This window comes from Hermetia illucens, chromosome 4, assembly GCF_905115235.1.
Source record: "Hermetia illucens chromosome 4, iHerIll2.2.curated.20191125, whole genome shotgun sequence".
NCBI classification, from domain to species: domain Eukaryota; kingdom Metazoa; phylum Arthropoda; class Insecta; order Diptera; family Stratiomyidae; genus Hermetia; species Hermetia illucens.
Window position 1 is genome coordinate 84,374,627 of NC_051852.1, and position 27,563 is coordinate 84,402,189.

The 27,563-nt window shown below is 42.1% G+C and overlaps 1 protein-coding gene across 2 annotated transcripts in view; it reads right to left on the reverse strand.

The window, feature by feature from the left end:
- Positions 1-626: 626 nt before the first annotated feature.
- LOC119656121 (odorant receptor 22c-like) overlaps positions 627-27,563 on the reverse strand; it is a 40,910-nt gene continuing 13,973 nt past the window's right edge. The window contains exons 2-8 of one of the 2 annotated variants that reach the window (XR_005249998.1): positions 20,014-20,337; positions 19,738-19,921; positions 19,486-19,673; positions 1,277-1,458; positions 1,120-1,218; positions 918-1,063; positions 627-860 (exon numbers count right to left, since the gene is read on the reverse strand). Coding sequence is in view for 1 of the 2 variants with exons in the window: in XM_038062448.1 (XP_037918376.1) it covers positions 804-860; positions 918-1,070; positions 1,120-1,218; positions 1,277-1,458; positions 19,486-19,673; positions 19,738-19,921; positions 20,014-20,329 (1,179 nt within the window). In the remaining variant the exon portion in view is untranslated. Of the gene's footprint in view, positions 861-917; positions 1,071-1,119; positions 1,219-1,276; positions 1,459-19,485; positions 19,674-19,737; positions 19,922-20,013; positions 20,338-27,563 lie in introns of both variants that reach the window. The other variant, XM_038062448.1, reaches the window with a different exon arrangement.

The window sequence follows — 27,563 nt, forward strand, 5'->3', positions numbered from 1 at the left end:
GATCCTGCCGCGCCACAGCATTGCGCTCGACTGGCAATTGCCTCGGCAAAACCAGCAAAGGGGCAGATATACTGCGCGGCTAATCGGCAATTTAGATGCATGGCAGAAATATTGAGTGCGTGATTGACTCTTTACTTACCCAAGTTCTAAGTGGACATGGAGGTTTTGAGTGTTACCTGCACGAGATTAGGATGGCACCATCTCCTGATTTTGTGCGATGTCTAAAAGGATAAACCGAATTTCCCGACCCTGGCTACCACAAAGGCATACAATTGCATGTAGATACGACACCGTATTAGTTCCGGAACTTTTCCCGTTTTTAGTATATCCCTGCCATCATGATTGACTATATTCAATCCAGTTACATCGCTTACATCTACGTTTATTACAGGTTCCCTTTCAGGTGATGACCACCAAAAATGTACTAGGAACTAGTTAAAAAAGCTACCCGAATTAAGCCGAAGACAAACTACGCGAATATTCGAGCTCCAACTTAGATATAGAAAAAAAAATCTGCAACCTTAGTGTCAAAAACATTAACTCCTTTGTAACAGAAATACGAGGCAACATCTAAATTAATAAGCTAAATTATAATCAGTTGCATTAAGACTGTGAATAAACGAGGATTGAATTCTAAATTTTAAGTCGTTTTATTTAAACTCCATAACTTGCATGACGAGAGAATTCAGAAAATCTCACAAATAATATAATGTTATCTAGTGCAAATTTGAACTGATCTGAGCCAGTTATTTTCAATTCTAGTTTTATTCAAGTAAAATGTTTACAATCAATTTTTTCAGGATTTACCTCTGCAAGAAAGTTCTTAAAAGAGTAATATATGACATAGCTGTTCCCAACATCTGTAACAAAGTCATTCAATAGTTGCCGGATGTAATATCAAATAGTATGTTACTTACCGTACCGAAGACCGGTATTGACGGTGCAAAGAATGGTACTTGCACATTAGTACCTTTCTGTGATCTTACCATTATCAGCCCGATCATTTTTTGAGTGCTGATATCATACTTATACCACTCACGGAAGTAAACAGCTCTAGCAACGTCTATACTCTAAAATATAAATTAATAATTTATTTTCTGGTGATGGGTTACATCTTACAGATTCAAAAACGCCAGTTCCACCAATGCAATAGACGAATAATTCAAAAATCACCATTAGGCTATGCACAACGTAGACAACAATATTAAATCCTGAAGCCTAAATATTAAAAATTACAAGAAATATTCAATAAACAGCGTTCATTAGTCATACATACCATCAAAAAGTCGATAGCAGTGACGCATATAACAAGGGCCGCAGATAGAAAGTGTGCTAATATAATGAGCGTGAATAAATCCACTAATTCCTCGCACATATCCATAATCTTGTTATGTTTTTCAATAGCTGCCGATAGCTTCTTCCGAGTAATTATATTTTGCTCTACAGAAGCTACATTGACTAAAAATTTAGTAATTTTTAAGGTTTCCTGTAATACAACGTGTGAAACAAATCCTTATTAAAATCAATTCATTATCTGTCTGTCTGTCATAGTTCCTAAGGGACTCCCCAAACATATAAAGGGGGGATGTAAAAAAATTTGTTCATCGAATGTGGGGCATCAAATGAAAGATCTCAATTATATCTTATATTAGTTTTGTTCCTGAATTGCAAAGTCCGCGAGTAAATGTACACACTTAAAGTGAGACAGGACTCATTTTACAAACTACCCAACCTAAAAATCCAAAAAAATCAAGAAAGTGCGCTTAGATGAAATCTAGACCCCAAAATATGTCCCATTCCCATCTTTGCTCAAAAAAAAACACCATTTGTGGAACGCCATTTCATCCAGGTTGCGTTAATGCGTGAACGAATTTCATAACGCAGTTCTCCATTGGCTGATAGTCTTGACCCGAGATATTTAAATCGCTCAGTTCTGGGCAGATGACACCCGCTGACAGTGATTGTGCCTGTTTCATGGGGATCGGTCGTCAAAAATTCAGTTTTGTTTAGATTCAATCTGAGACCGTATTGCATGAGACGATCATTCTATTTTTGGTCAAGTTACTCGAGATCATTTTTGCTATCAGAGGCTAGGTAAACATCATCTGCATAAAGCAGTAGGTAGGGCGCAGGACGTTGGATGTCCCGGGTGACGGTGTCCATAACAAGAACAAAGAGAAGTGGTGAATAGGCGCTTCCTTGATGATCATCAACACAGAGACGAAGCGGTTTTGATACATCCGCAATACTTCGAACTTTACTTTTCGGATCGTGGTAGCGTAATTGAACCCAGCGCACGAGTTCTTCTGGCATTAAGTGTTGTTGTAAAACATACCAGGTAAGTTTGTGTGGCACACGGTCAAATGCTTTCCCTAGATCCAGAAATTCAATGTAAAGAGGGCGATGCTTCTCACGGTGTTTCTCCATGAGTAACCGCGCAGCGTGTATTGCGTCAGTAGTTCCGCAGTTTTTGACAAATCCGGCTTGATTCATGGTTATTTCAATGATGTCGCGAATACGGTTGTTAAGAATGCGTTCAAAAATTTTCACGGTATGGGAAAATAATCGGATTGGACGGTAATTTGAACATTTTCCATATTGGAACTGTGTTACTTTCTTGTCAGACAGATGGTGTTCTTCCTTCCTGAATAACCCGATTAAAGAATTCACTGAGCCACAGTGTTGATTCGCAGCTCTTCGCTTTCCAGAGCTCAGATGCGATGTCGTCAGGTCCTGTGACTTTCCCGGATTTCATTCGTTTTATTGCCTCCTCAACTTCAGTTGCGCTGACAGTTAAGTCCTTGAGGGTTTAACGTGAGCACCTGTCTGGACGACTTAGTCCCACGGTTTTCTTAAGACACGGATTGATTTTGTGACCACAATCAGAGCCCTGCTGAGACAAGCAACAACGGTACCAGTCTATACCAACTGCATGGCTTAGCATTCATACTGGTGGATGCAAGATATACCTAAATCTGTACCGAACTAAGGAGTACGGCACCCGTGTTGAAACGCAATACCACGCCGAGGCCCGAAAGTCTTTTCTCGCTTGAGCATAACCACAACCCCCATGAAACTCCCACTAGGGAGCCAACCGCAAGCAACCGAGCTGTACTCACATACAACGGGAATTCACCCAAAGCATGAGAGTCCAGGGGCTATCCCGGTTCCAATGGTACCAGTATACCCCTGGTAAGATTTCGTGACTAATTTGCCACTTCAGATGAGTCTCCGTGCAGACTCGGGTCTGATTGCCCTGATTAGGCCCTTTGGAGCATTCGCCTGCTGTATCACGGCTGGCAAGCCAAAGTGAGTACAGCGTCTCCCGGTGCCACCACTATGGAGGTTCTCCTCGGCCACTTGGTTTTGGTTTGGCCGACAGGGTTGCCGCCTGTCTTCCTCACCGCCACCTTTGAGCACCAAGCTGCGCTTACCTGAACTGGCCCAAATGTCGGCAATGATTGTGGAAGTGGAGGATGAACAAATTCTTCAGTTGAAATCTGCTCGAAGTATTCTCGCCATCTATCCGTTGCGGCTCGACGGTTGGTAAGCAAAGTACCGTTCTTGTCGATATACTGTGTACGTTCGTTTAGCAATTCCAGTTTATCATAAAGATTTTTGTAATGATTCGCTCGGGTGACAGCGATCGCTTTCTTTTTCTTTTTCTTCCCGGTTGGCATTCTTATAAATTTGCCAATTAGCAGGCGTTTTATCGTCGAGAAATTTGTGAGAGGCGTTTCTTTTCACGGATCTTCATTTCAACATGATCATTCCAAAGCCAAGTATCTCGGTTGATATTCCACTTACCCGGCTTAGTGACCCCGAGGGATGCAGAGGATGCTTTGTGGATCTTTAACATTCGTAATGGTCGGTAATCGTGTGGGTGACATCGTTTCTTCTTTCTTCTCACCAAATCGCCACCGTTTAATGCGCCGCGGACCAATCCAAATACAGGTTTTGTTCCTAAGTTAGATACACGTGCGAATGGTATATTCGTAGTAAAATGCATGCTTCCAAGCTAGTATCATGGCGATGAGGATTGCTATGGTAACTCTTGATGAATTCAACAAGGTGGTGGTCAACAATTGGTGATTGTGTATTTTATCTAGTAGTTCCAGCCGCTGTTGCCTAATTTTGGTCGCTAGCTGTCGGATTTTTTCTGTGTGAGGACTGACGCCCGTTTTGTTAAATTGGATTTTTAAGAACTGTGGTGTGTATATGCTGATATCCATTGGTATTAGGCTTGAATAGGAGATATTCAAACTGCTGAAGTAGTCTTGATGTCCTTGTGCTTGTGTTATGTGCTCATACTTCGCGATACATCCTAGCTCAAGCGCCAAAATACCAGACCCTTTTATTGATTGAATAATATTAGAGCCGGAACGTACTATGTTTAAACAGGATTCCTTGACCACGGCCAAGCTCCATTTGTTAGTTGTTGGTATCTCTATCCAGGCAAAATTGATCATAACTGGTTCCTTTGGCAAAACTCTGGCCTCGAGACATCATTTAACAGGTCAATTTCACACTTGTTTTCATTTACTCCGCGGTGGTAAATGGGATGAGGCTGGGCGCAAAGGTAAGATGAGTTGTGTATTATTATGCATTTCGACCGTTCATCTTCAGCCACTGGATAGTATTGATTTCGATGAGCAGTTACCGCTAAGTAATCGCATGATTATCGCACCATTATGATCGTCGCGTTAACGACTGCCGGAATGAGGAATATCCTGAACAAGGTGTGGTTTTTGAGCAGTGACAGAACCAAATCTTCGTTTTTGTGGATATTGCTAATTTTTTTGCGGCGTCTCATTAGCATAGTTTGAATCGAGCACGCCGAATAGAAAGTTGGCGATTGTTCCCACGTGGTTGAAAACGCGTCGCTTCATTCTCCCAGGCCGTTATTTCATCACAAGAAGCACGTTTTTTTCCGCGAGCCCTGCGAGGGCCCTTGTAGAGGAGCTGCTGGCAAAACTGTTGCAGAATAATTGTGCTATTTCTTAAAGCTCGGAATTCGGCTCGATAGGGTTATAGAATAGAATCAACTACAAGCTTTCAATAGTAAGTAATCAGTTTCATCTCTCCTTCACCTTCAAAGTAAATCCCTGGTTGCTGGCTAAGTTTTATTACCTCTACCTCCTTACTGTTGATTGTCGGGATTAGCAAGCAAGTGAGCAACATTGTCCTGAGCACCTTCCCCACCGTTTGCTTCTTTCTTTGTCGAGATGGCATCTATGTGGGATCGGAGACCGACGGCTCTTGCGCCACTTGGCCTTATGGTTACGCTTTCTGCATTGCCTGGTTGCCTCCGAGTTAGTCGTTGTTTCCTCCGTGTTCTGCTCTCGTGGCTTAATTAGGGGTACCAACCTGTGAATTGCACGCTTCAAAACAACCGACTTTGTGCGTATTTCTGCCACCCTTGCTAAACCTTCATCGCCGTAATGTACCTTGATAATTCTTCCCAGGGGGCATTTCATAATAGGAATATTATCCTCTTTGATGATCACGATAGTGTCCTTTTCAATATTTTCTTCCATCGTTTTCCATTTGTTGTTATGCTGAAGTTCAGTCAAGTATTCTTGGGATCAGCGTTTCCAGAATTCTTTCTTGATGTGTGACACTAGTTTCCATCGTGTGGTGAGATCCCTTTTTATAAGAATATTATTCGAACGAAGAATCTCGATTTTAGTTGTCCTTTGCAAGAAGAAACCGACACCAACGTGATTTATCTTCAATCTAAAATAAGTTCAGATTTTAATTTTGTAGTCAAGTGATATATGAAATATTGGGTGTGTGCATAATTTTTTTCAATTTTTATTTCGTAATATACAGGGTGCGACAGCATAACTTCCTTTTTTCAAAACTCAATAAAAACTATTGTATGCATCGGAAAATATTTATTTATTTTTTATAATGTAGGTACATGTCTAAAGTTTTTATTTACATTATTTTGAAGATCAAATCTGTTAGGTCACGTCCCCCATTCTCCATACATTGCGTAAACCGATTTCTGACGTTTGTCATGACTCTTGTTAGCATAGCAGGTGTTATGTTGGCAATTTCTTCATGGATGTTGGTCTTCAAATCTTGTACGCTTCTTGGACGGTTCACATAAACACGGGATTTCAAAAAACCCCATAGAAAAAAATTACAAGGGGACAGATCGGGAGAGCGTGCCGCCCATTCCAAATCGCCTCTAATTGAGATAAGGCGCTCTGGAAAGTGTTCCCTCAAAACATCCATGGATGGTCTTGAAGTGTGTGCTGTTGCACCGTCTTGTTGGAACCAAGTGTCCCCCAAATCCAAATTTTCTAGCCGTGGGAAAAAAATTCTGTAGCATGTTTACATACCGGTCCGAATTCACTGTCACTGTAACCTCATTTTCCTCAAAATACCAGGGACCAATAATTTCAGCTGAGGAAATTGCACACCACACTGTGACTTTGGGTGAATGCAAAGGCTTTTGATGCAATTCTCGAGGGTTGGTGTCAGCCCAGTAGCGCATGTTTTGTTTGTTAACCGACCCACACAAATGAAAATGGACTTCATCGGTAAAAAAAAACAATAGCACCCTCGGGAACGACATCAAGAAGAAGCTCACACGCGGTCATCACGTTCTGAAAGTTCCTGTACTATCGCCATCTTATAGGATATGAAAATGAAGATCATCACGGAGAATTCTTCTCACAGAACGATCGGATAGTCCAAGGGCAGATGCGCGTTTGCGCGCAGAACGCCGTGGCGATCACAACATTGACGCTCTCACTGCTTCAATGTTCTCAGGTGATCTAACGGGCCGAGGGACTCCAGTTCTTCATTTTATCGCACTTGCAATTTGTCTGAATGTAGTGACCCATATAACAATTGATTTGCGGTCTGGGACGGAAGCCAACGGGGCTAAATTAAAGCGATTCCGAAATGCACGCTGTGTTGCAATAACCGAACATCCGCTTGAAAAGTAAACCTCAACGGCAAAGGCAGGCTCCTCACTATTCCAACGCATGATGGCGACTGAACCGTGTCGGAGCAAAACTTTACAGTATCCCCTCTTGAACGAGACCACTAGCGCCCCGATATAACATCAACTAACTGAGTGGCGCGCATTTTAAGAAAGGAAGCTATGCTTCCGCACCCTGTAGAACTTTCATAAGAAAATATTTTTATTTTTAGTCTAAAAAATAGTTTCCTCCGTGGTCTACTAACACTGCCAATTTTCTGAAAATAATAGAATCCCCTATTTATAAAGTTCAAATGACTTGGATGAGAAGAAATAAATAAGGCCGGCTTTCAAAGCGTCTTCGTTCAAAAATTATTTTCCTTTCAGATGACTGTCGCAACAGTCGAGCAACGAGCACGGCCAGGGGAGTACAAAGTATTAGACCAACTGTAAATCTAACCCTGCATTTTTTTCTGAATTAGAGCGGCAATGTGAGGCCTAGCGCTGTCATAGTAGAATATGATGTTGCCCATATTCACTAGTGATGGACGTTTTTCCTCCAACGCCTCTTCGAGATGCTCCAAGTTCTTCTTTTTCCTTAGCCTTCCTTTCCTTGCCTCTGTTAAAGGCCTGATCCGGATGCGGCAGGCTTTTTGGTCGTCTTTTATCGACTTCAATGATCAGATTACTCTTGGCCAGTGAATTCTCGTTTGCGTGAATTACGTAACCACGCCATTCTCGGTGAATGCAACTCCATATCGATCGCGGATACCCTTATTTTATAATGGAAAAAAGAAATTTTATTTCTTAATACCGATTAGTGAGTTTTTTATTTCCCATATAACAGTATTTCGAGGACCAGTCGTCCTCTTATTCAATCGTTCATTGTCTTGCATAGTCGGCCAGCAGTCAGAACTATAGAGGACGACAGGGCGGACGACATTGCGGTAAATTTCGGATTTGAGACGTTCGTTGATACGTCGATCAAAAAGTACGCGAGTTGTGGAACACACTTCATCCAGGTTGCGCCAATGAGTAAAACAATTGCATAACGCAATTTGCCATTGGCTGATACCAAATATTTAAATCACTCAGTTCTGGGCAGGTCGTTGCCACTAACAGTCATAGTGCCTTTTTCATTAGAATCGATCTTCAAAAATTTTGTTTTATTTAGATTCAACCTGAGACCGTGTTGCGTGAAGCGATCATTACATTTTTGAACAAATTTCTCGAGATCGGCCTTGCTATGAGACGCTAGGAAAACATCATCTGGATGAAGCAGTATACAGGGCGCTGGACGTTGGATGTCCACAGTGTCCATAACAAAAACGAAGAGAAGTGGTGAAGGGACTCTTCTTTAATGAACCCCGACATGGACACGAAGCGGTTTTGATATATTCGCCACCCTTAGACTTTTACTTTTTGAATCGTGGTAAAGCAATTCAACCCAGCCCATGAGCTCTTCTGGTATTAAATGTTGCTACAAAGCATACCAGATGGCTTCGTGTAACATAAGGTCAAACGTTTTTCTGGATCTAGAAATCCAATAGAAAGGTGTGTGCTTCTCGCTGTGTTTCTCCAGGTATTGCGTCAGTAGTTCCGTAGCTCCTGAGAAACCAAACTTGCTTCACTGTTATTCAAATGATGTCAAGAATACCTTTTATCAAGAATACCTGCAAAAATGCTTCATGGGCAGTAAGTTGAACATTCTTATTGACTACCTTTCAATTTTCATATTGGGACACTCGTACTTTCTTGGACACGGTGTACTTCCGGTATTAGGGCAGGTTTGGGTGGTAATCTTTCTCAAGGAATAATTCCTCGAATATCACGAAGGTGGAATTCTGCTCTTGATGTCAATGGGGGTGTTTCATTCTTCTTGCAAGCGATTTTGTGGCGTTTAACATTTTTGCCAGAAACCAAGTCCTTCAAAGGAAAAAACCATTCCAAACTTCCTATTCAAGTGTGAAACGCAATTGTTCAGATGGTATTCCTTCCTCTTCAGAGACACCTCATCCCTTGCCAAATCAAATTTTCTTAATATAAACGTCGTATCTGGTAAGAACATTGGGTAACAGTATTGCTGTAAATACAAAATAAATTTCGAAAAGCATCCGCCGTTCTGCTTTCGAGATCGGATTCATAGAGTAAATAATACCTTGAATGAATTTAGTCTACTTCCTTGCCGGAAGGCGTCAGAGTTTAGGTAGGAGGTAGTAAAGATTCGCCCGGGTGGACATTGCGAGCAAAAAGGAACTTAAGATGACATTCGTTAGCTGAGGAGATACGTCAATCGGTAGTGGCGCCACACTTCAAATATAGAGTCTTTCATTTGCAGCATTTTCGGGGAAAAACGGGACAAGCGGAATTTATCACCACAAAATTCAGTGAACACATGAGAAAGGCATCTAACGGCGGACGAAAGGTCGCTCGACCATCGAGAGCAGTAAATTAGTCAACGAAAAATTCATCAACAATCTGAAACTGGTACTACACGTACGGAGAAGAAAACCACGTTATTTAGCAATATTATTACAAAGAAGATAAAACTTTGAACGCAGAACTCAAGACGCCTGAGCACGCTCTCTGTGCGTTTTCTGTTTCTATTGAACTTTGCTAGGTATTATAATAGCTTCGGTTTCTAACTTGTTTTGGAATTTTTCTAAGATTTTTAGCTAATTCTCTTCGTTGTTTCTTTTTTAAGGTTATGTGTAAACACAAAACTTTATTAAAATCGGTTTACGGTCTGTCTGTCTTTCCGTCAGTCTGTCTGTCTGTCTGTCCGTCACACGCATTTTTCTCGGAAACTGTTGTAGCGATTGGCACCAAATTTGGTAGAAAGGTGGGACCTGTGAACGCTCACGCATATAGTGAGTTACATCCTTTTACGTCGAATTTGAGGGGGGTCCTCATACATGCAAAAGGGGGGTGCAAATTCTTTTTCATCAAATATAGCCATGTGGGGTATCAAATGAAAACTATCAATTGGTACTTTCCGAAGCCGGTCTTAGTTTTGATATTTGTTGAAAAGCTGGGGAGTGCGGGGGGTTGACAATGATCATTTTCTTAACGAACCCATTCTGAGAAACTACTCAAAAAAAAAATCATGAGCCTGCCACTATGCTCCAAAATACCTTCCATACCGATACCTGTTCAAATAAAGTTAATAATAGTACATTACTATAATGTTTAGCAATTGACAGGGAAACCCCCCTTAAGTTCACCCTAGAATCACAACTAGAAAGCAACAATGTAGGCTACAGCATGGAGCATGATCCTGCCAAATTTGGTGAAAATCGCACTATTACTAACAAAGTTATCCTAGGTCAAAACTGTCGCTCCTCTGCAAATGCAAGACTATGAATGTCAATATCCCTTGAAAGTGGATATTTTCACATAATATACGCATATTTTACGTGCTACATGCTAATGGGACAAATGCTTTAGTTTTGTTTACTTTCTGCAGTTTTGTTTCAATTTCTTCGTTTTTAACCTTATTAGAATCGAGTCGGTGTCTGTCTGCCTGTCTGCCGTTCACACCCGATTTATTCGGAAACGGCCTGACCGATTGTCACGAAAATCGGTAAAAGTGTGTGATGTGCTGTTGCCTTCACATGCAGCAAGTGGCGCCATTTTGTGTTAAGTTTAAGGGGGGCTCCCCTTCATGTGAATGGAGGGTGCAAAATGTAGCCATGTGGGGTATCAAATGAAAGGTCTCAATTAGTACTTTACCCTAATTAGCACTTAACTGGTTCCATATTTGATATTGGGGGAAACATAGAGAAGTGAGGGAGTAAAATATGACCCACAAAAAGTGTAACAGGTCTCGTTTTCGGAAACTATCCAACCGAAAAATCTGAAAAAAATCACAGTAGTACATACCTACGAAATCTAAGCCTCAAAATACATCCGGTTCCGATATCTGCACAAAGTAAATAATAGTATATTTCCACTTTTTAGAAATTTACCCGGTAACTCCTTTATGTTCATTCCAGAAGTACAAAATTTGGGATGGGTGTAATGAAGGACATAGTGCATAATTTGGTCGAGTTTGAAAAAAATCCAATTATTATTAACAAAGTTATGGGGGTGAAACTTTGCCATTTTTTGTGAATTTCAACCATTCTACAACCATAACGAAATGAGTTCTTATGAATGGGGTCGCAAAGAATTATTTTGTTTTAGTTTTTTAGTCATTAGTATATGAATATGAATTCCTCCAACCAGACATGCTATATAGGTATATAGTACATATATGCGCGCTAATGAAGTTTGCGAGTAGTGTCTAATTCAGATAGATATATTTGCCCATTAAACCAGCCGTATTTAATATACGTACTACATATACATATGTATGCTTTTGTGCACGAAATAAATCGGAAATTTGGGTACGAATTTATATATTATAAGTGCATATAAATGTACAGTATTCGGAAATAGGCAGTTTGTTTGTTTAGGGTGAGGATAATATCTGCGGCTGTAATATGTACGTATGTTTGGTAGTTTGGAAAAATATGAAGGAATAGGTTGGATTTGTAGCTATATACCGACAGAAAAATGTGCGTTGAAGTTTCTAACATAAGATGAACACAAAAGCTTTATACCCAAAGCGCAAGCACGTATGCAGAATGGTGTATTTCAGCATAATTTGAACCAAACTGTGGGAGAGTGCCAGAATATCAAGGGGAACCGTAAGGGATTAGGCTATAATACCGGTAGCTTACAATATTATACGAACTATGATACAATCACCTTGCCACCAAGCCAGTGGATCATAATTTACCTTCTTCTCTGCATATTTCCGTTCAATGTCACTATAATGGGGAATAGCAAGATTAATAATATACACGGAGCGAGCCCTCTTGTTACCTAACAGCACGTCAGGCTTATTGTGCGCTATATGCTGATCAGTTTGAACTTGCCGGTGCCAATACATGCTGTGAGCAGAACTTCAAGAACTGCTTGCGGTTTCTATCGCTCAACCGGACATATTCTCGTGATTGTCCCATGCTTGCATGCAAGGTTTTGATGGATCACCTTACATACAGCATTATGCCTGCTCGTGTGCTGCACAAGCACCATTATAGTACAGCCAGAAATGAGATGGTCCAACATCTCTAACGCCGAATCATATATTCTGCACTGTTCCTTATCCATCCCGCTCTTTCATTATGTGCTTTTTATAAGCTCGGGTGGCGATCACGCCGACCTGAATGGCACACATATATCCCTCCAACTCAGCAAAGAGCGCCGCAGCACACAACTATTTGTTCGAAACATGCAAATCGACAAATGGTTACCAGAGGCAATTCACGTGTTCACCGTCATTGCACGTTTTCCAGATATCTCTTCTTCCACGGCAATATACCGAATGCGTACGCCAGTGAAGGGATAGCGAATACGTTCGGTGCACTTATTTTTTTCTTCTCCGAGAGTTGCAATCTCAACTCCAGTTTCACAGGTCGCAGTAATTTTGACAGCAGATAACTAATTCGAGCATGAGTTGTTTCTATTATTGAGATTTTTGTTTATTTTCTTTGACTATGGCAATTTGTTTGTATGATTGGATTTGATTATTAGGAAATATATGTATTTCCTTTAATTCAAAGAAGTCGCAATTCTCAGGAAACGCTTCGACGACTGGCATCGAAAAGCCCGTAGCTACCAAAAAATGCAACTAATTTCAAAGCGTGGAGATCTTCCATTCACCACTGGGTTTGTTAAAACGAGTTCGATCGCAGGTTATATTGGATGGTAACCAGTGATACATGTTATAAGGGGATCTATAGGAGGAAGTGTGGCGCGGCAGGATCTGCAGCATTCGAAATTTATTTCGGATGTTGCGGATGCGGACGGGAAGATGGCGCTGAACGCGGAAACTCTCCACTCACTCGTTTTCAGAACGCACCAGGGGAGTGGAGAACCAGCGGTAAAAAAATGCCGTTGGTTGGGACAGTAAGGACCGCATGGAAATAAGTCGGTCTCTTCTGTATCCAACCGCGGCTCCGAACACTTCGGCTCGCTCATAAAAAAATAGGAGAAATAGGCAGTGTGAAATAGTAACAAAGTGTGGTGCATTGTTTTTAGATAAATGCTTTTGTAAATAAGAAGAAAACGGGTTATAATTTATTTTAAAGAAAAAGACTAGGTGGTTAAAAGGTAAAGTAAAAAAATAGGCGATCGATATTGGAAGAATACAACAGAATTTAAATTGTATTTAAAAACTGTAACACAAACAAAACAAAGACACACAGAAGATCAGCTAAAGTGGTGACCCCGATAGAAAAAAGTGACAAATTGTCCGCCATCGCCACCATTGGTGAAGTTCTATTAACGACAAAATTCGTCCGAGCAACACGGCAGAAATAGAACTTCCAAACACCGAGAAATCTATCAAAAACATCAGTAGACCGTACGGCAAGCGATTTTCACGCGTTCGCATCTACAGTTGAGTGTCGAGGGCCGTTGTAAACATCACGAAAACGTGTCGCATCTCCACATCCCGAGTCGGAGCAGAGGCAAGAAAAAAACGCGAGAAAACTTTCTCTACACAGTGTACTGCGCGACCCACGACGGACCCTCACCAGAAGTAGATTTTCACGCGACTTCCCGTACGCGCGCCCTCCTGCACAACACCTTTCACGCACCGGACCAGCCATCATTGCCACGACCTTCCGACAATCTTTGCAGGAAATACTATCCGCGCTTCAGAAGTGTTCCCAATGTGTGTGGGCGGATTAATGGCGTAAAAATAATAAATCCGGAAAATCAGAATTGGGCAGAGTCCAGCCCGCGAGCAGGTTCAGAGCAATTTGGCGCTGCAGCGTTCGGAAAGGATAAGTTGAACAACCGCCCGGTCTCCTCGCAGTCAGTGGCCGCGTCATTTCCGTCGTCATTTTGGTGAGCACATTTTCCTTGAGAATTTAGGAGTAGTCACGACAACGATCAACAGCAGCAAACGGACGTCCCCAGCACCGCCAACGCCGCAGCTACAGCCCGACGAATTTGAACCAGCGCCGCCGTCGAGGAGGACCCCAGCTCGGCTTGAAATTATTATATATATTATTATCTCATTATCTCATATTATCTCATCTCTGTAATCATTTTATATCCAAATTCAATTGTAGCATTAGTTGTGCACTATTCGCACTAATTGTTCATTATATTAAAAAGTGATAATAAAATTAAAGCCGCTGCAAGAGACGGCGTTGAGGTGTTTCGAATCGCGAGTTCTCTGTTTTCCCGGTGTTTTTGGTCTGCGCTGGAGAGCGTCCGCTTCGGTCGTCGTTTTTCTCGGTTCGTGCGTGCATTTGTGGGTACGGCCTGCCGTGTCGGTGTAAATTTCACCGCGTTTCAGTATAAACTCACCGCGTCTGCATCACAAACTCGTACTTTTCGGTAAGAAAAATGTCGTTTGACAATAAAGACGCGGCAGGCCCATCGGACCCACAAGTGACCGCCCTCGCCGTACGCGTTCCTCCGTTTTGGCGGCGGAACCCCGAGCTGTGGTTCGTGCATTTGGAAGCACAGTTCCAAATGTCCGGCATCACATCGGACGCGACCCGTTTCAACTACGCGGTGGTCGGCCTGGACGAAGAGTCCATACTTCTGGTGTCCGACGTAGTGAAGTCGGCATCGTACTCGCAGCTCAAGAGCGAGTTGATCAGGCGCCTGTCGGCAAGCGAGTCGGCAAAATTAGACCACTTGCTGGCGGGTTTAACGTTGGGGGATCGAACTCCCAGCCAATTGCTTCGTGAAATGAGGCAATTGGGTGGGAGCAAGATCGGCGACGATCTGATCAAGTCGCTCTGGCTGCGTCGGCTCCCGGAGGGCACCCAGGCGATCCTAGCCTGCGTCTCCGGTTCCTTGGAGGAACTAGCAGCAACGGCCGATCAGGTACAGGAGGTGTACGTTCGCCCAACCATAGCGGCCGTTCAACCACCGTCGGATGAGGTCAGCGACTTACGGCGCGAGATCGCGGCCTTAACTGCCAGCGTGGCCGAGATGCGGGCGACGTTGGACGCTCAGCGTTCGAGTGCCAGGTCGCGAGCTCGCTCACGGTCTGCCACACGAAAAGGGCGTTCGGGTAGCAGGTCGTCAAGACAGCCTGCGGACCAGGGTATTTGCTGGTATCATCGTAAGTTCGGAGATAAAGCGACAAGATGTACGCTACCTTGCAAATTCGCGCCTACCGCAAAAAACTAGGTCCGCGGGGGGTCTTGGCGACGGCCACCCAGAGCGCAGCGCCACGTCGCCTAACTATTTTCAACCCCCTCAGCAGGCGCAACTACCTCGTCGACACGGGTGCGGAGGTTTCGGTTCTTCCCGTACCCCAGCATCATCGACTATTTCCTCAACCCCTCAAACTGGCGGCAGCAAATTCCTCCCGCATCAATACATACGGGTACAGGCAAGTGGACGTGAGTCTTGGCTTGCGTAGGACGTTTCCGTGGCGTTTCATCCTGGCGGATGTCAGCTTCCCCATATTAGGCGCAGACTTCTTGTGTCACTATGGGTTGCTGGTGGACTTGCAACATAAGTCCCTTATAGACCCCACAACCAAACTAAATTCGTCGGGCCAAATGGTATCTCACGCTGACAATAACCTTTCCGTTCTTTTGGAAGACATCTCCGACTCTCGTGTTCGGACACTCCTCCAAAAGTTCAGCCAGATAACTACCGAGTGTAGTCTCTCGAAACCAGTAAAGCACAATGTGCAGCACCACATAAATACTACTGGTTCCCCGATTTTCTCAAAGGTGCGTCCTCTACCACCCCAGAAACTGGCTATCGCGCGGAAAGAATTTGAACAACTTGTTCAACAGGGTATCTGCAGGCCCTCAAACAGCTGTTGGTCTTCCCCTTTACATATGGTCCCTAAGCCAAATGGCGAATGGCGTCCCTGTGGGGATTACAGAAGGCTAAACGCACAGACTGTTCCTGACCGATATCCGATTCCACTCATCCACGACTTTGCGCATCACCTCGCGAATTGCCGCATCTTTTCGACCTTGGACTTAGCCAAGGCATACCACCAAATCCCAGTAGCTCCTGAAGACATTCCAAAGACGGCAATATGCACACCCTTTGGACTCTTCGAGTTCACCCGAATGACTTTCGGATTGTGCAATGCGGCGCAAACCTTTCAAAGGTTCATTCACTCAGTCCTGCGAAACCTCGATTTCTGTTTCGTATATTTGGATGATGTTTTGGTCGCTTCTTCTACTGAGCCTGAGCACTTAGCACATCTCGAGTGCATTTTTCAACGTCTCCTTGAGGCCGGTTTAGTCTTAAACGTTGAGAAGTGCAAATTCCTTCAAAAACAGGTGAGATTCCTCGGCCACTCCATTTCCCCTGAAGGAATACAGCCCGACCCAGACAAGGTGCAAGCAATCACAAGCTTCCCGCGTCCAAAAACAGTGAGGGAGTTGAGGAGGTTCTTGGGCATGCTAAACTTTTATCGTCGTTTCCTGCCCAAGGCCGCCCATCACCAGTCCATTTTGAACGCGTACTTGTCTGGCCCCAAAACAAAAGACACACGAGAGATTGTGTGGTCTGAAGAGGCTGTCTGCGCGTTCAATAAATCCAGACAGCAACTGGCTGACGCTACACTCTTGGCATTTCCTCTACAAGATGCACCCCTAGCCGTTTTTGTTGATGCCTCTGACATCGCAGTAGGTGCTGCCCTTCACCAAAAGGTGGACCAAGTTTGGCAGCCGTTGAGCTTCTTCTCGAAGCAGTTGAATCCCGCTCAGCGGAACTACAGCACCTACGATCGCGAACTGCTCGCCGCATACCTGTCCATCAAGTACTTCCGTTTCTCCCTAGAAGGCAGGCCGTTCACAGTGTTCACGGATCATAAGCCTCTCACGTTTGCTTTGAAACAGAAGCCCGACAAAGCGTCCCCTCGTCAGCTTCGACACCTGAGCTTCATAAGCCAGTTCACGTCAGACATCCAGCACGTGTCCGGGAAGGACAACATTGTTGCTGACGCTTTGTCTCGTGTCTCCGAAGTTAACATCCCCGCCTCACTCGATTTCTCGGCTATCGCCAAGGCGCAAGTGGATGACGCAGCACTTCAGAGCCTCAAGTCCAACCCCAAATACAAATTTCGGGAGTTGCCCATCTTCGGCTCAAACCTCTCGCTCTGCTGCGAAGACTCGGAAAAGGGACCTCGGCCATACATTCCGGCCACATTTCGCAAGGAAGTGTTCCACGCAGTTCACGACTTGGCGCACCCCGGCATCAGGACAACAAACCGGTTAGTCACCGGAAAATACTTCTGGCCCTCCATGAACAAGGATATCAATTCCTGGGCCAGAGAGTGCATCGCATGCCAGAAGTGTAAAGTCTCCAGGCATGTAAGGAAAGAAGTGGGCTCATTCCCCCGCACTACCAAGCGTTTCCACACCATACACCTCGACATAATAGGGCCTTTGCGAGACTCGCACGGTTACAAGTATTGCCTCACAATCATCGACAGGTTCACGCGGTGGCCTGAGGCAATACCTCTGAAGGACATTACGGCGCAATCTTGTGCCGAAGCCCTCTGCCGAGAGTGGATACCTCGCTTTGGCGTCCCTGCAGTGATCATCACTGACCAGGGAATGCAATTTGAGTCCACCCTTTTCTCCGAGTTAGGCAAACTCCTGGGTTTTAAACGCCAGTGGACTACTGCATACCACCCGCAGTCCAATGGGATGCTAGAACGTTGGCACCGGACGCTGAAAGCCGCCATTATGGCACGCGACGACCCGTCCTGGACTCAAGTCTTGCCTCTCGTCCTACTCGGCCTTCGTACAACCCGCCGAGAGGAATTTGCTGCCAGCCCCGCGGAGTTGGTTTACGGGGAGAACCCAAGACTCCCAAGCGATCCGGTCTTCGACAAGAGATCGGGTCTCACGGAGTCGGGGTTGGTGCGTCTGCTGAGGGACAATCTCCGACGCATCAAAGCGCCACCACCCACTCGACACTCGTCCATACCTGCTTGTTCGCCCAAGGAACTGGACACGTGCACGCACGTGCTGATCAGGACGGATGCCGTCCGGGAGCCGCTGCAGCCTCCATATGAGGGCCCGTACCGCGTTCTCGAGAGGGGAGAACATTTCTTCCAGCTCGAGATCGGTGGTCACAAAAAGGCGGTCTCTTTGTCCAGGCTGAAACCCGTGTGCGCCCCGAAGCAACGTCGTGTCCGCTTTGTGGATTAACGGCGAACGAAGTTCGGGGATCCGTCGCCGAAACCCCCTAGGTTTCGTCTGGGGGCGGAGTGATGTGGCGCGGCAGGATCTGCAGCATTCGAAATTTATTTCGGATGTTGCGGATGCGGACGGGAAGATGGCGCTGAACGCGGAAACTCTCCACTCACTCGTTTTCAGAACGCACCAGGGGAGTGGAGAACCAGCGGTAAAAAAATGCCGTTGGTTGGGACAGTAAGGACCGCATGGAAATAAGTCGGTCTCTTCTGTATCCAACCGCGGCTCCGAACACTTCGGCTCGCTCATAAAAAAATAGGAGAAATAGGCAGTGTGAAATAGTAACAAAGTGTGGTGCATTGTTTTTAGATAAATGCTTTTGTAAATAAGAAGAAAACGGGTTATAATTTATTTTAAAGAAAAAGACTAGGTGGTTAAAAGGTAAAGTAAAAAAATAGGCGATCGATATTGGAAGAATACAACAGAATTTAAATTGTATTTAAAAACTGTAACACAAACAAAACAAAGACACACAGAAGATCAGCTAAAGAAGTATACATAAATAGGACACATTACTTGAAAGAACTGGCAAAAAATTGACTAATTGATCTTAAGATCCAACCGATAAAGCGTTTAGTGATAAGAAATTTATAAACATTATTTTTAATAACAATAATTGAAGACTTGATGTTATTCTTACTACTTACCTTACTAAACGACATGCATACGTGTTAGCCTTATAATGTTTTCTAAAAGCTATTCTTCCTTATATAGTTTATGGATCACTGGAGAAATGATACATCAGCAGTGACATACTTCCATATTTGCAGCTGGTGAGCCTAGTTCTATATTAAAACTAGAATAGAACAAGGAAGCTTTGCGCTTCAAATGTCGTGAAATAAGTGCTCACTATCTAGAACACGCACCGCCTCCTCCTTTACTACTGAAGTGCCCGACCTGCGAGATGTTTGCGAAGGATGTTGATCATGTTGCTTTTAAATGCCAAAGATTCGCCGCGCACAAGGCGGATTTCGAAGCTATCGAACCACTATTGTCACATGGTAGTATCAGAAATAAATTGGAGTATTTGAATGATGAATAAATTCAATCCTGCCCTGCAACGTAATACTGTTGGAGCAATACTGCGGGGTAAATGAAGGCGAAAAAGGTGATTTTCGTAAGTAAAAGTCTCATATAACCGTATAGTAGGAGCCAACGGGAAGTTGAGTCTTTCCACCTTTCAACAACAAAAAGTAACAGACAGACAGAAACCCAGGCAGATAACCAAAAAGACGGACAGACAGGCAATCAATTGACTTTATTTAGGTTTTATTTTATGCAAAATCCGTAACTTACACGTTCCAGCGAAAAAAGCCAACTTTGCATCTTCTCGACATATTTGAAATAAAGTCGACAAGTACATACAAGACTGGACAAAAAAACCATCAACCCCACCAAATCCAAATGCTGCTATAAATCCAAAATAAGAATTAACCATGTATCCAAGGCAGTAAGCTACAATATTGGTTGTCGGAAAAGGAACCCTAAATTCGGCAAAAAGAAAATTTCACCAGTAAGTTTTAAGCACATAAGCAAAGCAAGTAGTACCATGCAATAAACGGCATTTCTCTTGTAACATTTCTTCCATTGTAGTAATCCAAAGCATTATTCACAATAGGACGAAAAAAATACGCCGCGTTGGTAGCATTTCCTAAGAGGAATACAATAAAGCCGAGGGCAGCTGTAAATTTCTTCATCTTTTTAAGTATTTTGAGTTTCTTTTCGCTGTTATCTGTAATAATAATAAATGAATAATAATCAGTCAAACAATCAAACGTTCAAGACAAAACAAAAACCACTTTACAAAGAGTACTAAATACGCACCTACTTGTAACAAATCATAAGCATCGTTAACTAAAATTCGAAATCGAATACGCGATGTCCACATCACAGTCAATTTTAATATTGTTACCAATTTTGAAAGTGATGGTGCAATTGCATCCAACGCCACAATTGGTTGTTGAATTAGCATAAATCCTGAACACATTTCAGATATTACTGCCCATGATAGAATGATTAGATTGATGACTCCGTGGATAATTCGAATAGGAGTTAGTTTTGTTTCGGGCCAAAATCCGAGAACGAGTAACGCAAACTTTGGCACACGGTAAAATTCTAAATCTATCGACTCTAGCTCCATTTCTTATTCTGAAAGTTAAAGAAATTTAAAAAGTTACTTAATTTAAAGCCATTTTTAGCTTAAAAAGGAATATTTAGAAAAAAAAACAAACATGATTTTTTTTCATATTTTTCAGTTGAGTGGGTTTATGAAAATGGCACCGTCAACCCCCTTGTAAAATAAATGTCAAAACTGAGACTAGTTTTGAAAAGTAGTAATCGAGACCTTTCATTTGATGGCTATATTTGGTGAAAAAAATTACAATCCACTTTTGCATATATTGGGATCCCCCCCCCCCCTTCCCGGGCAGCACGGAAGTCTATGAGGAATTTCGGCGCGGTGGGGAGCAAATCAAATAAAGTACCAACATCAACCGCAAAACTGTGTTCATAAGCTATCAATTTGTCAAAATCACTTCAGGTTTTTGGGAACTTTGATTGCTGAATCTACTCATGGAACACCAAGTATTATCTCATTTGCATTCACGTATATTGAAATCTGGGAAGAACTTTTCCCCCTTATGTCCACTTATCAATTTCAGACTTCGACGTGGATTTTTTAAATGCTCCCATGACCGATTTAGGCTTTTCTTTAATGGGCGGTTCCCCTGTCTTCATACTATAGCCACTTCATGCTAATTTGCAGTCAATCACGCATTTGCCGCAATATTATTAAAATTGTTATATATTGCTGGGAACTTTTCTCGAGCGAATTCACTATATGTTGACTATCATCTATTTCCCTACAAGTCCTGACACGCTAAATTCCGGACCCCAGCTCACCGGTCCAGGTCCCGCTAATATTGCTTTCCCGACCCGCTTTGACCCGACCTTAAACTTAAAACTCAACGTCACTGGGACCACAGTAAAAACTGCTTCAAATTTTACCATTACAAAAGTCCGATTCGCCGCAGTCAGAAACAAACGATGGATATGTACTTAATAATGGGTAGCATGAGCAGGCCTATGTGAAAGCAAAAGTTCAATGATCATTTCGCAATATAGTAGAATCTCGATAATTCGTACGGTCAAGAAACGAAATATCGGAATTTTATGAATTATCGGGAGTGTAAAATGAAGAAAATAGAGAAAAGAAAAAGAACTACGACTTTCGCCAGCTAAGCCAAAATTATAATCATGGGTCGGACATTTGAATACATTAGAATTTTTGGTTTCAGATTACAGCAAATGGAAACGTACCTCCCACCAACTACCTTTTTAATAGAGTCCATTTTGACGCAAAAAACACAAACGATTATCAAATTTATTAATTAAAAATTTTGTGTCTTAATACAAGATGCCATTAATAACATATAAAAAGATGGAAAAGATAACATCTCCTTTTATTGTCAAAAAAAAAAACCCTTTAAAACCCCTTTAAAAAAGACCCATCTCGAGAGGTTATTTTCGTTAATTAAAAAGGATTAAAGTGGAACAGAACAGCAATAATGCTGTTGGCAAAATTGCATCGGTGGTATTATAAAAGCTTTTCCTGCTCGGAAGCACATAAGTGGTCCTTGGTATACTTTACACGAAAAAATTCAATTCAAGCCCCATCAAGTTTCAGCTTCTCTTTTTCTTCCGGATAATAATAACTTCTCCTCAAAATTATAAAATTAAATTAAAGTGTTAACTTTTAAAAAGCAATTCAACCCCAAGGCTACTGTGGTTACATAGCCGCGTCTACTATCAAACAAACTGGCACCATCATTCAGGCTCGAAATATCCAATACCAGCAATTCTAAAAAAACTAGAAATTTGGCATGAAGGAATTCATTGATTGATATATTGAAAATAGATTCCAGCTTTTGTCAACAACAAAAGCCTTGTAGATAAACTATCCCAAAAAACAATTTTGATAATAAATATCTACACAAAAGAGGGTTTTAAAAAGGTGACTCACCGTGTTGTGACAGAAAGAAGAAAATACTTCACCCACCAGCTGAAGAGAGCAAAACTGTACGATGTAATGGAATACACTGAGAGCGAAGTTGATCCTGAAGGAATAGAAGGAGAAGTCACTAAGTTATTCAATAAAATCAATTAAGGGGGTCATCCCATGTGAAGGCCGCGAAAGATGCAAATACGAATTGTTCACCATAGATTTATTAATATCTTGAGCGTGTAGTAATTTTTCCAGCCCGATCACATAGTTCGTTATTGAAATACAGAGCACTTTATACAACCATCTCCAAAAAAAGGTGTTTTTCTGCTGCCACGTTAGAGGGCGCTGCGATCATCTTAGAGAAAAAAGTAAAAGGCATTTTAACGTACAGACTTAACTGCAATCCACAAACTAGGATTATTAAAAAATATTAAAAACTGAATTTTTGGCGCAGTGTTAAACTTTTTTTGAATTTTGGTGTTTTTTTACGGCTTGTTCAATGAGTAAAAAAAACTACTGAATGAATCGCAATTATCCTAGTTTGCAGACCGTAGAAATATGTATATTATGTAAACAATTTTAAGGAAATATAAATACGAGGTGACCGAGAAGAAGCTCAGTCCTTGTTTCGATATTACGATACTCTTGTTTCTATATCACAGTACGGAAGTACTAAAATAAACAACTGTGTAACAAATACGCACTAAGTGTTGTTACTTAACTGGTCTGTCTCGTCTTCTTTTTCTACCATAGATATTGCCCTTATAGACTTTCCGGGCTGGATCATCCTCATCTATACGGATTAAGTGACCCGCCCACCGTAACCTATTGAGCCAGATTTTATCCACAACCTGACAGTCATGGTATCGCTTATAGATTTCGTCGTTATGTACCCTACGGAATCGTCCATCCTCATGTAGGAGGCCAAACATTCTTCGGAAGATTCTTCTCTTGAATGCGGCCAAGAGTTCGCAATTCTTCTTGCTAAGAACCCAAGTCTCCGAGGAATACATGAGGACTGCCAAGACCATTGTCTTGTACAGTATGAGCTTTGACCCTCTGGTGAGACGTTTCGAGCGAAACAGTTTTTGTAAGCTGAAATTGGCTGCCAACAACCGGGCGCGGATTTCATCATCGTAGCTGTTATCTTGTCTAATTTTCGACCGAAGATAGGGGAAATTATCAACGGTCTCAAAGTTGTATTCTCCTATCTTCATTCTTCCCGCCCCCCTCAGAAAATAAGCCATTGAAAAGTCCGATAATCCCACAGAGATTTGAAGGGGCAAGATTTATTTTTAAAGGGGTCATCCCGTGTGAAGGCCGTTTTTTGGCTTTTTTTAGAAATTTTTTGTGAAGAAAGCCCGAGCACATAGTTCGTTATTGAAATACAGAGCAATTTATACACCCATCTCCGAAAAAGGTGTTTTTCTGCTGCCACGCTAGAGGGCGCTGCGATAATCTTAGAGGAAAAAAGTAAACGGCATTTTAACCTGCAGACTTAGCTACAGTCCGCAAACTAGGATTATCAAAAAATATTAAAAGCTAAATATTTGGTGTCGTGTTAAACTTTTTTTTTTGAATTTTGGCGTTTTTTACGGCTTCTTCAATGAATAAAAAAAAACTACTGAATGAATCGCAATTATCCTAGTTTGAGGACCGTAGAAATATGTTCTGAATAAGTCGTGAAAATTTCAAAGAATTCGGTTGCATAGATTTTGGGCTGTGGTGGCAGCCGATTTTCACAATGCGGTTTCGAGAAAAACGCATTTAAAAAGTAGAATGCGATTTTTAGCCATAAAACCTTAACTGGCCATTAATCTGCTATACCTAGTCCACAAACCTTAGGTTTCTTCAAGAAACACATGTACATGTACCACATGGCTTCAATTCTTGCCCTTTTAGCGAAGTTATGCGGACCGATAAATACGACCTTTATTACGGCGATCGACATAAATCTAGCATGTGACTTATCAGTTGTTTAACACTATAATTTCCGAATGACTCCGAGTATCAAAAAATCACTTTGCCCATATATTCTACACTATATCTAGATACAATTGATACTAAAAAAGCAGTCGATTAAGCAAATCCGACACACGGGATGACCCCTTAATGTCATTACGAACCACAACAGAATACCGCAACTTATATTCAAAATTGAACCTAATTAAAAGTTATACAGAAATTTGGCTACACAAGACCTTAAAAAAGAAATTCAAACTAGATTCAGAAAATGTAACGAAAGAATACGATAGGGGATATAAAGTCTCTAAAGCCCTGGGGACAAACCTGCTACCGGCTCAAAGATGAAAACAACAATAAATGAACTGAGTAACTAAAACTTAAACTTATCTACTTCCTATAATATGCCTGCCTCATGTACTGTAGTATGTACATTGATCTACGTTACTTACTTAACTTACTTCACGAAAAAATATATGTGTCCTTCGCTATATTTTTTACGATGCTGAAAATCCAAGGAAGAGGGCCTACGAGCCCCACCGTATACAATAAGCTACAGTAAAATACTCCACAACACTTTTTTTCTCTCCGCAAATACCTCGACTACGCAGGCTCTGAATGATAACCACCAATAATATGAAGGTTCTCAGTCTGACTGGAAGACGTCGAACAATTTATATATGTAGATAGCCAGCCACTATTACTCTGAAGGTCCAATCCTTCCTCAACTAATGTCTGCATCATATTATCGGGGGATTCTGACCTGCGACAATAAAAAGTGAAGAACTTTATAGGCATATGGGCCAAATACCGAAGTGGCCGCTGGTTAACACGAGTATTTGAATTTGTGGATGGGTTACACATTGACAAAGAGCGACAATTTCATTCCAAGCTAGCCATACAATGGAGCAGTTGAAGAAGAATGCTAACTTCTCGGACTATGGATTGAAGCACATTGCCAAGAACCGACAAAGATGGCTGTGTGGTTGGCCTGCTTTGTTTTACATAAAAGGATGTGTTGCAATCAACATGTTTTTAAAGCAAAAACAAATTGATTCCGATAACCAAACCATCATCTTTGGATGCTGCAGCATCAAATTTGCTTGAACCAGCGTGGTAATTCATACTGGAGATTATCGTAAACTTAGATAAGGATGTGCGGTCATTCATCAGAACCTTGCAAACAACCAGAGAGCACGAAAACGTGCTCAGTTCACCAATATAAATCAAAGGCAGTACTCCAAAGTTCTGCTTACGTCATGTTTGAATCCAACAAGTTTAAGCTGGTCACCATCTACCCCACAATAGTCCTGATATTTTGCTACCTCTTCTATGCTATTTACGTAACATGCCTCAAACTCGATATTGTGGTACCAAACATGCAATATAGAAAGTGAACGCGGTGAAAATGATTATAAACTCCTCCATTTTGGCAGCCCATGTACTGGTATTGACATTTTCATCTCTGAGAGCTTCCGTGACAGCATTTGAAGAAAGATTGATGAAATCCATTATGTTAATTTTAATTTTAATTCCATTCGATTCACGTTATTTGCTTCATATATGGTCTAAGTGCAACGGTTTTCGATGAGGATATCCGCGATCGATATGGGTTTGCATCGATAGTGGAAAAATATGCGAGAGAGACGTCTTCGATGGTATGTTCACATAATTCGCGCTAACTAGAATTCACTTGCCAAGATTGGTCTGAACATCGAAGTCGATTGAAAACGACAAGAACGCCAGCTGAAACAACGGTGGCTTAACACGCTGGGTTTGGAAGCCTGGAGATTGTATCCAGATCAGGCATTTGACAGAAGACTCTGCTTTTGAACGGGACAAAAGCTAAAGAAGAAGAAGACAATGTCAAAAAGTGGAAGAAATTTCGATGGTGGTGGCTTCAAGGCAAAAACTCAGAAACCTCAGATCTAATGTGTTTCGATATAATCTCAGTATCCATATTCCTGATATTCATGCAGCGCTGGAGAATTCTAAAAGACTATATCGTCAATGGCGAACAGCTCCTTAAAACAATGTGGGTGTAACGTACGCCTATAAGGTTATTCAAAGGTCAAATAGACGTATATACCTCTTTCGAGACTTTATTCAGGGTAGTAATTGTCACTCAACACCCTAGCGTGACTAAAACAGTTTTAGTTGAGCTATAACGAAATTCAACAACGCGCCTCAGTGCGTTGTCCTGTCAAAAGAATAGGTCGACAATTATGGCCCCCCCGGCAATGAATGCATTTGAAGTCACCAGGTATCACGGTATCCTTATAAAATTGGAAGATGTGGATACTTCCGAAGGGATTAAAAAGTTTTGCGAAAACCTATTTTTCATAGCGCATTTAGCATAACCTTCACTGGATTTCCCCTTTGCTAGACAGTTGTAAAGCGTCAAGGTAATGCGCAATGTGAAGAAAAGAAAGAAAGAAAGAAAGAAGAATACTATTTTCTTCGTCTTACGATTTTAAACAATTGCAACGAATCCGTCAAATCCTATCTTTCGCCGGTCCAAAAGTTATACGTAGAATGATTCTAATATATGTACAATAAATTTCCTTTGTAGTTGTTACAGGTATGGATGCATTTTTTATGCATAGGGCAAATTATCAGGTACAAGTCCATCGATTACCGGGACCTTACTCATATAGCTGAGTGGTTAGAGCACTAGGCTGTTATACAGCGGGTCGCGGTTCAAAGCTCACTGGTGGCAGTGGGATTTGTATCGTGATTTGACGTCGGATACCAGTCGACTCAGCTGTGAATGAGTACCTGAGTCAAATCAGGGTAATAATCTCGGGCGAGCGTCATGCTGACCACATTGCCTCTTACAGTATGCGGTAGTGTACTGTTTCGGTCTTGAATGAAATGCTCTAACACACTTCAAGGCCCTGATCCAATATGGATTGTTATGCCAACGATTATTATTATTATTCAATTTTTAATTATGCAGGACTGCGGAAACCTCATCATTCGAAGGAGTCTCTTCCTTGAGACTGTATGTCTTACATTGAATTGCATGTATTCTACCCATCTTTTCTGGTTACCGTTGGGATTATCTAGACTGATGCCTTCTTCGTCCTTACATAGACTTGTCTTCGTGCTTATAGTTCAGTTCAAAAGTTTATTTTTAGTAAACGTATTTTCATGAATCGGCATAGAAAATTCTTCCTTCGGACCCGGTTTTCAAAATAACAATTCACCCCACAGATTGACCGTGGATGGCATTATAATGCCCGATTTTTAAGATTTTGCATAAGAATGAATTTTCTTTAAACAAGTGCACTTCCTGTCTGTTTGTCCATCATAAAAGCCTTACGAATAAATTTCATAGTTAAGATAGCCCCTTGCATAGGATAAAACACCACCCTCTTGTAATTTTCAGGGCTGTGGTCGATGCACA